Consider the following 13,599-nt stretch of genomic DNA (forward strand, 5'->3'; position numbering starts at 1 on the left):
CTAGTTAACAATATTCCCATAAACTCAAATTGACATTAAATTCCTTCCAATAGCACTAATTATTGGAACAAGAATAAACGATTTGAACATTAAACATTCTTCATTCTAATTTAGAGGTGTCCAAACATTCTCCTTGAAACATTTGAAATAAAGACTGTTTAGTTAACACAGTTAAGGAATGTAATGGCACATTCACACAAACGTGAATTATGTCCACTAGGATTTATCAGCTTACGCTAAGAAACCAGAACCAAAATAAGATATTTCATCATCCATACAACAGATGCAAACACTAATCAGCTCTGCTGCGTCACTTTGTGCCAGCAGAAATGAGCAGTCAGATTACAAATAATTCAGCTTCATCAAGGAGATGCTTTATCTGTACATTCTGAGGATTAAGAACAGAGGTCCACAGACTCAAGCAACTATTTTGGTATCGGCATCAAATTAAAGCAGCTATTTTCCAGGATTCTTATATCAATGAACTTGCTCACCTTCAATGTGCACCAAGGTTCAATTCCATGTCCAGCAGCAGTGTCTTGTAAGAAATAATAAGATGCCATGTGCGACTAAGTAATCCTCTTGGCCTTGATAAAAACAAATCAACCCGGTATCATCTGTTGTCTTTCCTTGGAGAAGGGAAAGGTTTACTACTGCTGCTGCTACTACTCCTACTACTGTCAACGACTCGACCTTTGTCCACGTCAACAGAAAGATGGCTTTCTGATTTTCCTCTGTCCAGGATATGCTGTTGTTGGGCTTCTGACCTTTTCCCTCTACTCTCAGAGTGACTCTCAGCCTTTCTGAGTTTTTCTGACTTTTGGCTTGATACCGCCCCTTCCAATCCTCTAACTTTTTCCGGATTATCTGGGAGCAATTGACATTTCTCCAAGTTTTGGGAACATTGAACTTTATCTCTGCTTTGAATTTCATTAGCTATTTGGCTCCGCCGCTCCTTCAAAAAGTTTAGTCGCGATGTCAACTTTGTTATTGCTGAAGATGTACTACCCCCCTGTAATGAACAGGCCATGAGTGTAAAGTGATTATTACCCTTTATTTGCTCAGAGAAATAATATGAACCCTACAAGCATGTTTTCCAACTTAAAAACAATACTAGTAATAGACAAAGCAGCAAGTGGAGCAGTAAGTAGAAACTGAATTGTATGATCATAATGATGAAAAGACAATATACTCATGGAAAACAGATCAGTATCCAGATGATAATTAGTACCACTGTGGGTTGAAATTCTTTCCAGCAGAACAAAAGAAACAAAAAGTAGTGAAAGCCATAGTCTTACCTCACCCCCTTTCTTGCCATGCTTGGAAACAACTGGTTCCACTGCAGAAGAATCGGATATACCGCCAACAAGTCGGGAGAGTTTATGTAGTCCATCCACCTTCCTCTCATTTGCATTTTCTGTGCCATCTTGATGACCATCCTGTTGAACCATGCCCAGAAAACATAAAAAATGACTACCTTATATAATCCACTTTACTACTTTACCACAAACTGCTTGCTAACTTATTAGGTTCTATTTCCTACATGTCCTCAAGTCTTACGCTAAAAATCAAACATACAGAGTCAACTTTGTGAAGAGAACTTATCTGTCTGATCCAGTTTTAAAACTAGTTCCATGAAGATAAAAAGAAAGTACGGAACTTGAGTCAACCCATGACTTTTGTTCTCATGTGAAATGAATTTACCTTACTTCTTGACCATTCAAAATGTGAAGGGACTACTGCTTCACTATCCTTCTGTTTATCCTTCGTCTGCCTATAAATATATTAAAAAAAAAAAAAAAGAAGGAAAAAAAAAGTGGAAATGAGTATGAAGTATGGCAACAGTGTCTAAATTTTCATGTGTTATAACAAAAAGATTAAGATATATATTTAAGAAACACAGACGAAAGGGTGATTCAGGAAGAAAACCACCAATTAACCAAGGATCTTACTGTTTTGTATTATGACTATGTTGCGACAAATTGGATGCATCAGATGCAGAGCTAGAGCCATAGTTTCGTTCACGTTGTTGATTAAGCTGCACACCTAGATCATCGACCTTCTTTTTCAAGTTGGTACAATCCGCCTCTGCCTGAACCATTTCCTCAAGCTCTGCCCTTGTCTGTAGTACATGTTCAAGTTAAATATTTGGTGGATGATCAAAGATCTTATGAGATATCAAAGGAGAGAATACTAACTTTTTCATCAACATCGGCTAAATTAGGTGCATGGCCCTCGGAGATTTTTAGCCCTGCTTGAAGGGCAGCTCCCAAATCTCTCTCCTTCTGTAACTGTTCCTGTAGTCTTGCCACCTACAATACGTTTGATGCTTAATGTCAGCATTAGATTCATATAGCTAGTGACCACTGAAGATGTCTTATTAGAAACTAGTCATTTGATAACACTTAAAAATCCAGTAACATTAGATTGTGTGGACACAAAAGCCCTTTGAATTTTCTTTCCTACAAAGAAGTCAAAATTCAATATGTGAAAGAAAGGGAAAATAAATCAGAAAAAGAAAAACACTTTTAAAAATTCATCATGGAATTACATCTTGTTTGAGAGCTCGACGACGTTCAAGCAAGGCCTTCTTCTGCTTTTCTAGATTTGCTTGCAGAGCTACATTCCCTTGAACCTGTAAAAGAAACTAACAACTTATTACAGGAAAGTTAAAGCATGACACAATGGAACTGGAAAGACCAATACTCTACCTCTTCTACAATTTTATTTTCTAACTCAGCTTTTGTAATCTCTAGCCTCTGGATTTCTTCATCCCTTCATACAGAAAGAAAAATTAAATATTAGAACAAAATAAGTGAAGTAAAGAGTAGAGGATTGCCAAAAAAAAAAAAATCACGTTTTTTAAAAGTACATTATTTTCTGGTTAGTCACAGAGTTGCCAACTTGCCAATTAGTTTACACATGTAAAAACCATTGCATCCCAATGCCAATGCTAGTGGTACAATCAAGATTGAACCATTAACATTGATGTTAGTTATGTGCCACCATGATCAAAATACATATGTTCTATACATTCTGTGTGTGTCCATGTACGTGTCTCTAGAACATCATTCAAACACATCTGTGACACAGAGAATCCGATGACACTAAACAAGACATGAGAACCATACAACCATATTATAGCCAACTTTATATGGAAAAGTAGCTCCGCAGAGATCATATATGCATCACTTACTCCTCCTCAACACCGAAGTCAATGGATTCCATGGAAAGGTTCTTCCTTGCCTGGAGTCATACACAAAAGAAAAAGGAAAAAATGATAAACAAAAGATCTCTCAGTATATTCACTAGATTAGGATCATACATGGAAAAATTGAAAATTGAAAGATGGTGATTGAGCAAAATTCAGAGGCTTGAAAAGCAAGAATTTCATAAAACAATATGGGAAAATATGAATTAATGATAATTGGCTTGAGAAGCAAAACACCATATCACTAGTCCGGGGAACATATACTTACACCGGTACGTCCCCAGTTAGGACGATGTGTTGCACCATAATCAGGTCCATTGGATATAGTTGAAGATTTTTGCATGCATGGAAGGCCATGGCCAGTTGACTGATGCACAGAACTTGTTTCTCTAGAAACACCTGCTACTCCAGTAGACTCATTAGCCAGCTCTGCTGAGTTAATTTCACTTACATTCTGTTTATTATCATTGCTTTTTACACTATATTGATGCTTCACATGTTTAAGTGAGCTTGATGACAACTTCTTTGGAGATTTGCTATCATTGCCTCCATCAGGAACCTTGGAACCAGCCTGCACCCTTAAAGCAGTTAGTATGTACTGATATTCTTTCATTTTTTCATAGTTTCCTGAGCAGAGAAAAGCAATAAGAAATGATGAATATAATTCATTTAGAACCAGATGAACCATATAATGCAGTACATGAGTGCATAGAAATATAAAGAGAAAGCAGTATTCAGCTTATACATGAGAACAGAAGAGGGAAAAAAAAAATTGCAGCAACAGTGCGGAAACTAGAGTAAATTTAGCAATCATATAAAGTTTGTTAGACGGGGCAAAAGTCCCACAGAAGTGGGTGAGTAAGATTGTCCTTGGGTATTGGGATCAAATCTTCAGACACAATGAGCTTAAAGACATAAACACTTGCACACAGTGAATATAGTATAAATGTATCTTTCGAAGTCTGTTACTAGAGTAAATTTAGCAATCAGATAAAGTTTGTTAGACGGGGTAAAAAGGCCTACAGAAGTGTGTGAGTAAGATTGTCTTTGGGTATTGGGATCAAATTTTCAGACAAAATGAGCTTGAATTCATAAACACTTGCACACAGTGAATATAGTATAAATGTATCTTTTGAAGTTTGTTTTTGAAAGGGACTAGCAACAACAATAGTAAGAGTTGAACATAAAGTAGAATAGGGTAGGTGACGACTGACGACACAGAATAAGAGATAACAATATTAATGTACTCGAGTTGAGATGGACATATTGCAGCCTCAATTGTCTAGGAATTTCTATCATCACAATGAAAGCATAGTTTAATGTAGGTAAAGGCAGGAAGTAGAAATGAACCTTATTGTCAAACTGTTCATCATCTTCATCACTCTCACTGCATGACCCACTGACAATTTCAACATCGTCATCGTCATCGTATTCTCCAGACTCAGTTTCATCATCTTCATAGTACTCATCATCTTCAGTTTCCCCCTCAGTTTCAGTTTCATCATCGTCTGTGTCACTGTATAGTTCAGCGGATATGGAACCTTCCTGCAAACAAACTAGCATTATGGAACTCAATAGTACAAACCCTAGATGAAGTAAACATTTATTTATCAGACAGAGAACTAGATTCTTTAATTTTATTTTAAGACAACTAGACACTTCGTTTCAACTTCAAGATTATAAAGTAATTTCAACATCATTTTTTTTTTTTTGGATACAACATTACGATTCAGAACTTGATATGGTTCTTAAGTATATTCACTGCTCCTAATCTTCGAAAAGACACTGTGGGCTTTTGCCAAGGAGACAGCAAGGTAATTATTCAATGCTCACTTTCACACAAAAAAAAAAAAGGTAAGATTTTTGCCGTGTGTGAAAATAGGAAGTGTTATCACCAGAATCACTTTAAGACAGTAGTACTTGTAAGAAAAGAAACAGCTTGTTGGAAGGCTTGGAGCCTACCCCAAATATGTTATCATACTCCTCCAGCAAAGTTATAACAATTGCTTGAGCATGATTAGCTGCAGCAGCTGCTTGCAAAAGCTGAACCGAATTGTCGCCACCCACACTAAAATCATTGTCGATTTCACAATCCCCAGCTAGGAGTGGACGAAGAAGTAAGGGAGCCATGCAAGCTGCCACGGCTGAGCAGCTCATTCGATTCACCGCTTTGTGAGAAGCAATAGTTTGCATCATCAATAGAATTCTGAATCAGGCAAAACATAAAAATTAAGTTACAAAAAATTAGTAACTAGGCCCAGAAAATTCAAGGTGGAATAGAGACACATGCACACAAATATAAGAGAAAAGAAATCACAAATAATGATAATAACATAAAAAAACCTTTGCAATAAACGACGGTTTGGTTCTGGGAATGTATCACATATTGTCGTACGCATGGCATTGATTCTACCACCCCGATCATTACCTGACCATTATTGAATTATTTGTAAAAATATTTAAATCTACTAGCAAAGAATATTAGTGTAATCTTACAGAACAGAAGTTGCAATGATCTCCATTTCCAAATTATTTTCAGCCATAGAGGCTTAGAAAATGACATATGCAGACTAAAAATCCAATGCAAAACCTCCCCTCAAGGAATAGCCATTGACACATAGATTATAACAGAAGCCAGAGCATTTTACTTTTGCAAGTTGGGTCAGTGGTGCAGTATTTACTGTAACATTCAGAAACAAAAACAATCTTTTCTTAAAGCAGTACGCAGTGCAAGTTTGTATTCCTTTTCTTCATTATTTGCCACTCCATTTCACAAAACCATAAAATCAGGACTCTCGAGCCTCAACACTCCATGTTCCAACTTAGATTCCAAGCTCTTACAGTCCTACCCTACTGGGAAAGGGGAAAAAAAAAGAGCTTTCAAGCTCTTTGATTCAGACAAATCTACCGATTGACTTCAAGCATAAAGCTTTCTGTTGTGGCTGCTACATTACTCAGGCAAAGAAAGATTGTGGACCAAGGATTATATCAAAGAAAGATAGATAGTGGATTACTTCTCAGTATCAATCCCAAAAATGTACTTCTGATAAAATTTATAATTTTGGAAAATAGGAACTATCTAATAACAAATTTAACAATCAGAATACAATACTCATATGAACAATAAATGCTAGAAACTAAAGTCTAATTTAATGAATACTAATAACAAGACTGTCAAAAGCTTCATGTTAAATTACTCTGTGGTGCCCTCAAAAAATTGTATCGAAAAGAGATGTCTTGCAGTATTTTAAAATTTGAAGAACAACAAAATTGGCATTTCGTAATCTTAATACAACAATGCACGTGCACAGGTTACTGAGGTCTGTTCTTATTTTTCTTTTTGATTGTTAGTTAATATTTCTAGATGTGTATTTATACTTAGTGGAGTGTAGTATGGTCCGGAGGATAAATAGGTTTATCATTGGGATTTAAGGTTTTCATTAGGATGCTGGGTGCAATTGTGTTAGTATCACTGCAAGCAAAAATTTTAAAAGTTGATCTGCTGGTCGATCAACATAGAGCCCCAATTGACCTCTATTGTCCTAGAAAATTTATAATCAGGTTATCACTTATCAGGGTATGCCAGTTTACAAGTACAATAAATGACTCGGGACGTATAACTAAAAAGATTAATGTATATTATATGGCACTAATCTTTGTAAGGCAGCATGAGGTTCATCTTTTTCCGAAGGGAAAAACTCACAAACAGTACCTGAACTTCAAGCCACTAATAACTTTCGTACCTCAAGTTCAAAAAATATCATATTGGTACCTGAACTTCTGACCCCGACTCAATATTAGTATCTGGGAACAGTAAAATCGCTAACGGAGTTAATTTTGAAGGGTAAATCTGTTATTTCACTGTTCATCATCTCCAAAACTCTCCCCTCTCTCTCTCTACAAACCCAGATTTTTCATTATCTTCTTCATACCTCACACACACAAACCCAAATCGACCAAAGGAGCGGTGAGAGGTAAGAGGAGTTGGTGGTGGATTGGACGGTGGCTATTGAAGAAGTGAAAGGTTGGTTGATAGTGGTGATGAGGTATGAAGAAGAAGAAGAAGAAGAAATCTGGTATTGCAGAGAGAGGGGAGAGTTTTGGAGATGATGAACAGTGAAATGACAGATTTACCCTTCAAAAATTAATCCCATTAACGATTTTACTGTTCCCAGGTACTGATATTGGGTCGGGGTCAGAAATTCAGGTACCAATTTGATATTTTTGAACTTGAGGTACGAAAGTTATTAGTGGCCGATAGGTCAGGTACTGTTTGTGAGATTTTCCGTTTTCGGAACCTTATATCAGAATATGTAACGCATTATAACTAGCTGAGAAGCAACTAAGAGTCAGATGGTGTATCATAAAGAAAATGCATCATACCAGACTTGCGAAAGGAATCTAGCAGTGCGTTACAGCAAGATGCAGGGACTGGAGAAGATGGCAACTCTCGGAGGACATACTAGAAATATGCACAAACCAAGAAAATTTTAAAAACAGATTACAACCGGAGAAATCTATAAACTACATGAAAAATCAATATTTAGTTCGGCAAAGAAATACCTTGACACAATCAGCAATGACATGTGGATCCTCCTGGGGAGAAAAATCAACTTTCCCTGATTCATAAAAAAAGTACAAATCAAATTAGTTCAGATATTAAGTGTGCATTTCAAATGAAACCACACTCAGGTGTAAATACCATTTAAGTGCAGGCGTTGGCTTTTAGTTTATAGAAATCCATAACCAAGAAGGATACATCACTATAGAATTAACTTAAGACAGAGCACCCTGAATCTACAGAAGTGAAAAGTTTCACTACAGGTAGCACAAAATTCAAGAATATTACAAATAATGAGCTACAGCTAAGCACCCCTTAACAATAAATTTAAAGAGAAACTAATGGTCAGCTGTGCGACATACCTTAGGAGCAAAACATAATGATGGAAGAACACAAATTATGATTTCCACCAAATATTATATTGAAAGACAAGAAACACTCACCCTTCTCATATTCCCGTATTCGAGATTCAACGTCATCAACATCTGCAGCTTGTCGCAAGATTCCTTCCACCTTGACTCCTATTAATTGCTACCAAATGATCAGATTCATACAATTGAAGAATGCAAATAAATCTCTCTTTCAGAACCAATAATAAAGATGTTGGGCTTGAGATTGTCTGCAGTGTGATTACAAAGTACCCTCTAGTGACAGATTAAACTTAATTTAATTTATATAATGCTTTGTAACACCTATTAAATCCAGCTACCAATTAAGGTGTTACTGATAAGGCAGGTATTAAGAAAATTCTCTGGACAACCAATTCATGAAAAGAATTGGGAAATATATTTCCCTTTCAGAATGTAAAATAGGCAATACAAGTGAAGTCAGTGCACTGGATTTGTTACAACTATACAAGGAGAGATGACATATAGGAGTCAAATAAGGAGAACCCACCATGTTCTTCTAGGAACCTAAGGGCTTTTTCCAAGAAACATGGAGCTCCATCAACATCTTCCAAGGCCAGCAAAATAGGCACCCCAATAATTGTAGATTTCACAGGTGGTTTCTCCTTTGCTGTAAAAGAAATACAGAAAACACCAATATTTCAAAGAGGTGAAAATAACACCAAATAAGATGAGATTGAACAAATATATATAAGAAGAAAACATTCAAGTTCAAAATGTTATTTGCTTGAATCTGTTAACAGCTACTAGCCATGAACATCTGATAGAAATTCAAGCTGAAAACAATTGAACCATGATGGACACTAAATCTCACGGTTGACAACAATGCTACATAAAATAACACAACTCTTTAAATTTGTAATACAGCATAACCATCAATTCTACCAGATGTTCTATCTATACCCGACTACTTTTAATAGTCTTACCATATTGGAAAAGCCTGATACCTTGAGTTAAATAAATAAACTTCCGAAGCAATTACTCTCTTTAGAAATGTTCAGTCAGATTTTGCTCAAGACAAAAGTACAAATCAAAAGGCTCTATATATGATAAAGATGCTCAGGTGATGTAACGGTTTTTATACCAAAATCTACTTTTATGAGACTATGCTAACTGAACAGAGAAATTATACAGCTAGAAATAATGTGCAATGTTAAACACTGTCTAAAGCATTACTGTAGGGGAGCTTACGCTGGTCCAAAGAACCATTTTTGGAGTCTGTCCGATCATTCCCCAAGATACCATTTTGCCCCACACCATGAGCGCCACTTGGAGCTTGTGCCAAAGCGTTATCCAGTGCTTCCTTCCATTCATGTAGATCTTTCGAAGTTTCAGCCTGCAGAAGCAAGAGATATAACCAATATATCAGCAACAAAGAGAAACAAGCAATCTAACCTCCATATCAAACTTTTTGTCCAAAGGGCTTCAAACAAACTCCTACACCTTTTTTTTTTTTTTTTTCTTTTTTCAATTTCTCAATGTTTTCTCTTCTTGAATAAAGTGTTATGAACAAGTAGTGTCTCATCCTTCTTCCCTTCAAGTTCTAATTTGGTCACTCTTTATCTATGGAAATAGTTGTAGGTGAGTTGTGACCTATTGGTAAGTTATAATTCCAACATTGTAAAGGTCATGGGTTCAATTCTCACTGACATATGTAAGGGTGTGGTGGGTTAAAGTTTTTTTTTTTTTTTTTTTTTTTTAATCTATGGAAACAGTGGGAAATATAAATATGAAAACTACAGGCAAATAACCTGGATTTGTATGCATATAGAGGAAAAATTTTGATGCGAACAATACAGAACAGTGAACATAGAATCAAGTAGAAACAAATCATATTTATCATATGCCAACAGCACATTTTATTGCTTCTAGCTGTATATGGCATGATACTTCAGGTGCAACAGACTGCACACTTTCTAGTCAGTTGAATATGTTTTCTGAAAAAGCAATTTCTTTCTAAGTCAGTAGAATATGCTTTCTGTGAGGATTTTGTTGATATTCTGTCACGGGTTTGTTCTTATTAATTTTCCTATCCACAAAAGAGCACAGAAGAGACAATGTAGAAAAGCGCACCTTAAGTGTGAAGGCTCGCCCATCACGACCATCTGGAAAGAGTACAGTCAAGAGTTTCTTGTCTTCTTTGACAACCACACTAGAAATAGGAATAATCAAATGCTAAGAAATTAGTAATAGTTCTGGTCTCTGTGAAAAAAACGATAGTCATACACAACAGGTAGATCTAATCTGGAATTACAAGCCAACCTGCCTGAATTGTTGAGGTCAATACCACCAAGGGTCAAATTCACTTCACTCCCCTTCTGAACAGCACTCTGGCAATGTAGATATAGAAGAAGAAAATTAGAAACTGCAGTAATGGAACAAGCAAAAGAGAGAGACAAAGAACCATAAATAAAACATAAAAGTCTACATATATTCCCAGGTACACAACTTCACCTAATTTTAAGTATAATGTCATAAATTACATACAGAAAGGCATGCATTCCCAGCCCCTTGCAGCAAGAACCTTATGGCCAACCAAAAGTGATTATTTTGGGGCTTTTTCTTATGACATATGGAGGATAACGGCATAAAGAATAAAACTCATGTGAATCAGATCCATGAACTGACACAGTAAACTCCTTCAATAGGAGTACCAAGAGGAAGAATCCAACAAGACCCACACAAATTTCTTAAGCACCGTGATAAGTTCAATGGAGGAGTTCCACTCTTCATAAATGAGTATTTATCACTAATCATACAAGCTTGTTGGTGATATTACTCCAGACATTATCCCACATCCAAAAGAAATTTCAAAAATCACTGAATAAACCCAATACCTAAACCCACTATAACTATAAATTTTCAACAGTGGCTCAAGGTTTTGCTTCAAGCAAGCAAATAACCAATTTGATTGATATCATGATACCTACAGAGAGAGATGCTAGCTAGCCACTATAAATAAGTTAAATTTGAAAGCAAGGACTTCTTTGTAGTGGAAATGGTGGAAGTAAGCCGAAAAGCCGATAGAACAAGGTTTTCTCTATAAAAAATCTGGTCGCTTTGGAGCAATAGGGATCTGATGTTAACAATAATAGAAAATCAAGAAAATAACATAATGAAAAGCCAATCAAGCAAAATACAATCAATCAAGCAAGACCTTCCTATTCTATAGTAAATCCTAGTGATATGAGCCTTCATTTATTTAAACTTTCTCAAACCAATCAAGCAAAATCCCAGCAAAGGCCCATCATCGTCTGCATACCATTCATCCCCCTAAACCTTCATCATGCCCCTAGGATTTAAATTTAAATAAGGAAAGCTAGTACAGCTCTTAATGGCAATACTGCTTCAATTGGTTCATTGTCATGAGATAACATCGTACTTACAGATGATTCTTCTCACAAAAAAAGGAAAAAAAAAAAGTAGTTAGAGATGAAAAGAAAGAACACAGATGAAAGAACATAGTCTCACTATTTACCAGAAAGAGCTACTTACAGGATCACTTCTGAAGAAAACCAGCGAAGTACGAGTTAAAATAAACCATCTCTTTTTCCAGGATGTCCATCCAATTCCTTTGGAAGATATAAATAGTGGGCCACTCTTGAAAACCTGCACATTTCAAAAACTTTGGTGACTGGGAGATCAAAAACAAGAGAACACATTGGCAAAAAATAGTATACAACATCAGTTCATTCTTTTGCATCTAAATTTCTGAATATGTCAGTTCTCTTTTCTCTGATGAAGGGGGATGCTAGTCATGCTACATTAACATGGCCAGTTGTAAAGCTTAGATTTCTGCGGCAGTACAATAATTATATAGCATTGCACTCTTATGTTGTTATTCATCTGAACACTCTGTGTGTTTCCGAAATTAGCTGCACGAATATATACATTGAACAAGTTTGTTTCATATGTGGTATCCATTGATAGGATCTCCCAAAAGTATCTGAAAGAAAAAATAGCCACACCCCAATCAATCAGATTGGTATTAAAGGAAATGGTAATGGTGATCAAATGACGTTTACAATGTCGATATTGACAACTCTGTTTCATTAGATATATCACTGTTGATAGGCCAGTGCAACCCACGGGTCCAAAATGCAAAATTATATTCAGCCACAATAGTGTCAGAGTGAATAAAAAACAGCAATTACCGTATTCCCACCACGAGAAACATGTGATTCAGCATGATGATCGGGGTCGCCACCTGGGCCGCCAGGCGGGGGTTGGGGAGGAGAAGCATGACCATCCCCCTAAAACACACAACAACAAGAACAACAAGCAGATAAGTTTCCTTTCCACCACAAATAATGTACATTCAAATTCATCATGTATTTGTATATTCCATATTTGCATGACAGTACATGTTAACTTTCAAGTATATAATATTTATGTGAAAAAGAAGCAGCATTTGACACGAAAAGAACAGAATTGAACCAAAACACACCTGAGGCGCTTCCGGGATTATGTTAGTCATTCCCTGATCCCAAACGTTAGAGAAACATCCCCCACACCTCAGCCAATAGAGATCAACACCCTGCACCTGCACATATCAAACTCAAAATGTAACCCAAAACAACATCACACCCAAAAAAACCATGCAATCCAATCCCAGAAAAAAAACAACCATATTACTCATCAAACAATCAAACCCACAATTCATGTCAACAAGGAATGATCACACAAAAAAACAAAAATCCAGAAAATGTGGAAATGGTAAACATACCTTTGTGTAGAATTTGTACACAAACCAATTGAAATGCGAGTTATTTGGTCTTGGGAATAGAAGGAAGATGAGAAAGAATAGGATTGAATCGCAAAAACTGATATTTTTTCAGGTGAGAAAATGAGAAATTTTTGTGTGTTCGTTCCCCAACTGAAAACAAACCTGGGTGGTCAAGCAAGCAACGCCCTTAGAAATCGGGCCCTCCTTATATGTGGCTGACGTACACGTCACCTCTATTCTTAGACTTCAACGTGTTGGAGGGAAAACGTGCAGAGGCATTCTGGGGATTTCACAATCCACTTTCCTCTGACTTTGTATCTTTTGGTGGTCGGGTTCCCCTGTCTCCTTTCCTATTCATTGGTTGTTTTGACATCTGGACTTGCATTCCTCTAATCACGTCCTAAGATTGGGTTAACTTGTTAGTGTAACCAATTTTTTTAGTGTTATCGTTAAGCTAGAAATTGAAAACGAATGTTGGTTCGAACATCTTTTGATTATCCGTTATTGAGGGGGCGTATATAGTTATTTATTTTTAGTTTCGTAGGAATTGAAAATAAAAAACTACACACATACCCAATCAGTTACTGTCAAACCACTGTATTCGAATGCTGAAAACTAAAAATGAATGTTGGTTTGAACATCTTTTCATTATCCGTTATTGATGAGGCATATGTAGAGTTGTTTATTTTTAGTA

At 36.3% G+C, this 13,599-nt stretch overlaps 1 protein-coding gene across 1 annotated transcript; it reads right to left on the reverse strand.

The window, feature by feature from the left end:
* Positions 1–109: 109 nt before the first annotated feature.
* On the reverse strand, positions 110–13,091 carry LOC112175923 (rho GTPase-activating protein REN1). Its single transcript, XM_024313661.2, has 23 exons — positions 12,906–13,091; positions 12,627–12,722; positions 12,334–12,432; positions 11,675–11,788; positions 10,442–10,509; positions 10,253–10,331; positions 9,371–9,515; positions 8,670–8,789; positions 8,216–8,293; positions 7,775–7,830; positions 7,595–7,673; positions 5,555–5,639; positions 5,174–5,417; positions 4,562–4,756; positions 3,480–3,782; positions 3,197–3,246; positions 2,712–2,775; positions 2,552–2,635; positions 2,199–2,312; positions 1,953–2,122; positions 1,705–1,774; positions 1,299–1,439; positions 110–1,012 (listed from the first exon to the last, which is right to left on the reverse strand). The coding sequence occupies exons 2-23, from the start codon at positions 12,654–12,656 to the stop codon at positions 614–616; spliced, it is 2,787 nt and encodes a 928-aa protein (XP_024169429.1). The 5' UTR covers positions 12,657–12,722; positions 12,906–13,091; the 3' UTR covers positions 110–613.
* Between the last annotated feature and the right edge of the window lie 508 nt (positions 13,092–13,599).

Source organism: Rosa chinensis, chromosome 7, assembly GCF_002994745.2.
Source record: "Rosa chinensis cultivar Old Blush chromosome 7, RchiOBHm-V2, whole genome shotgun sequence".
Taxonomy (NCBI): Eukaryota; Viridiplantae; Streptophyta; class Magnoliopsida; order Rosales; family Rosaceae; genus Rosa; species Rosa chinensis.

What these genes read in the sequence shown, in the direction of transcription:
- LOC112175923 (XM_024313661.2), bottom strand. Translation starts at nt 12,656, where the DNA reads ATGACTAACATAATCCCGGAAGCGCCTCAG. An exon ending in TCATTGCTGATTGTGTCAAG is followed by an intron (nt 7,674 to 7,774) that starts GTATTTCTTTGC and finishes GCATATTTCTAG; the next exon opens with TATGTCCTCCGAGAGTTGCC. An exon ending in ATGAACAGTTTGACAATAAG is followed by an intron (nt 3,783 to 4,561) that starts GTTCATTTCTAC and finishes TTAAGGGTGCAG; the next exon opens with GCTGGTTCCAAGGTTCCTGA.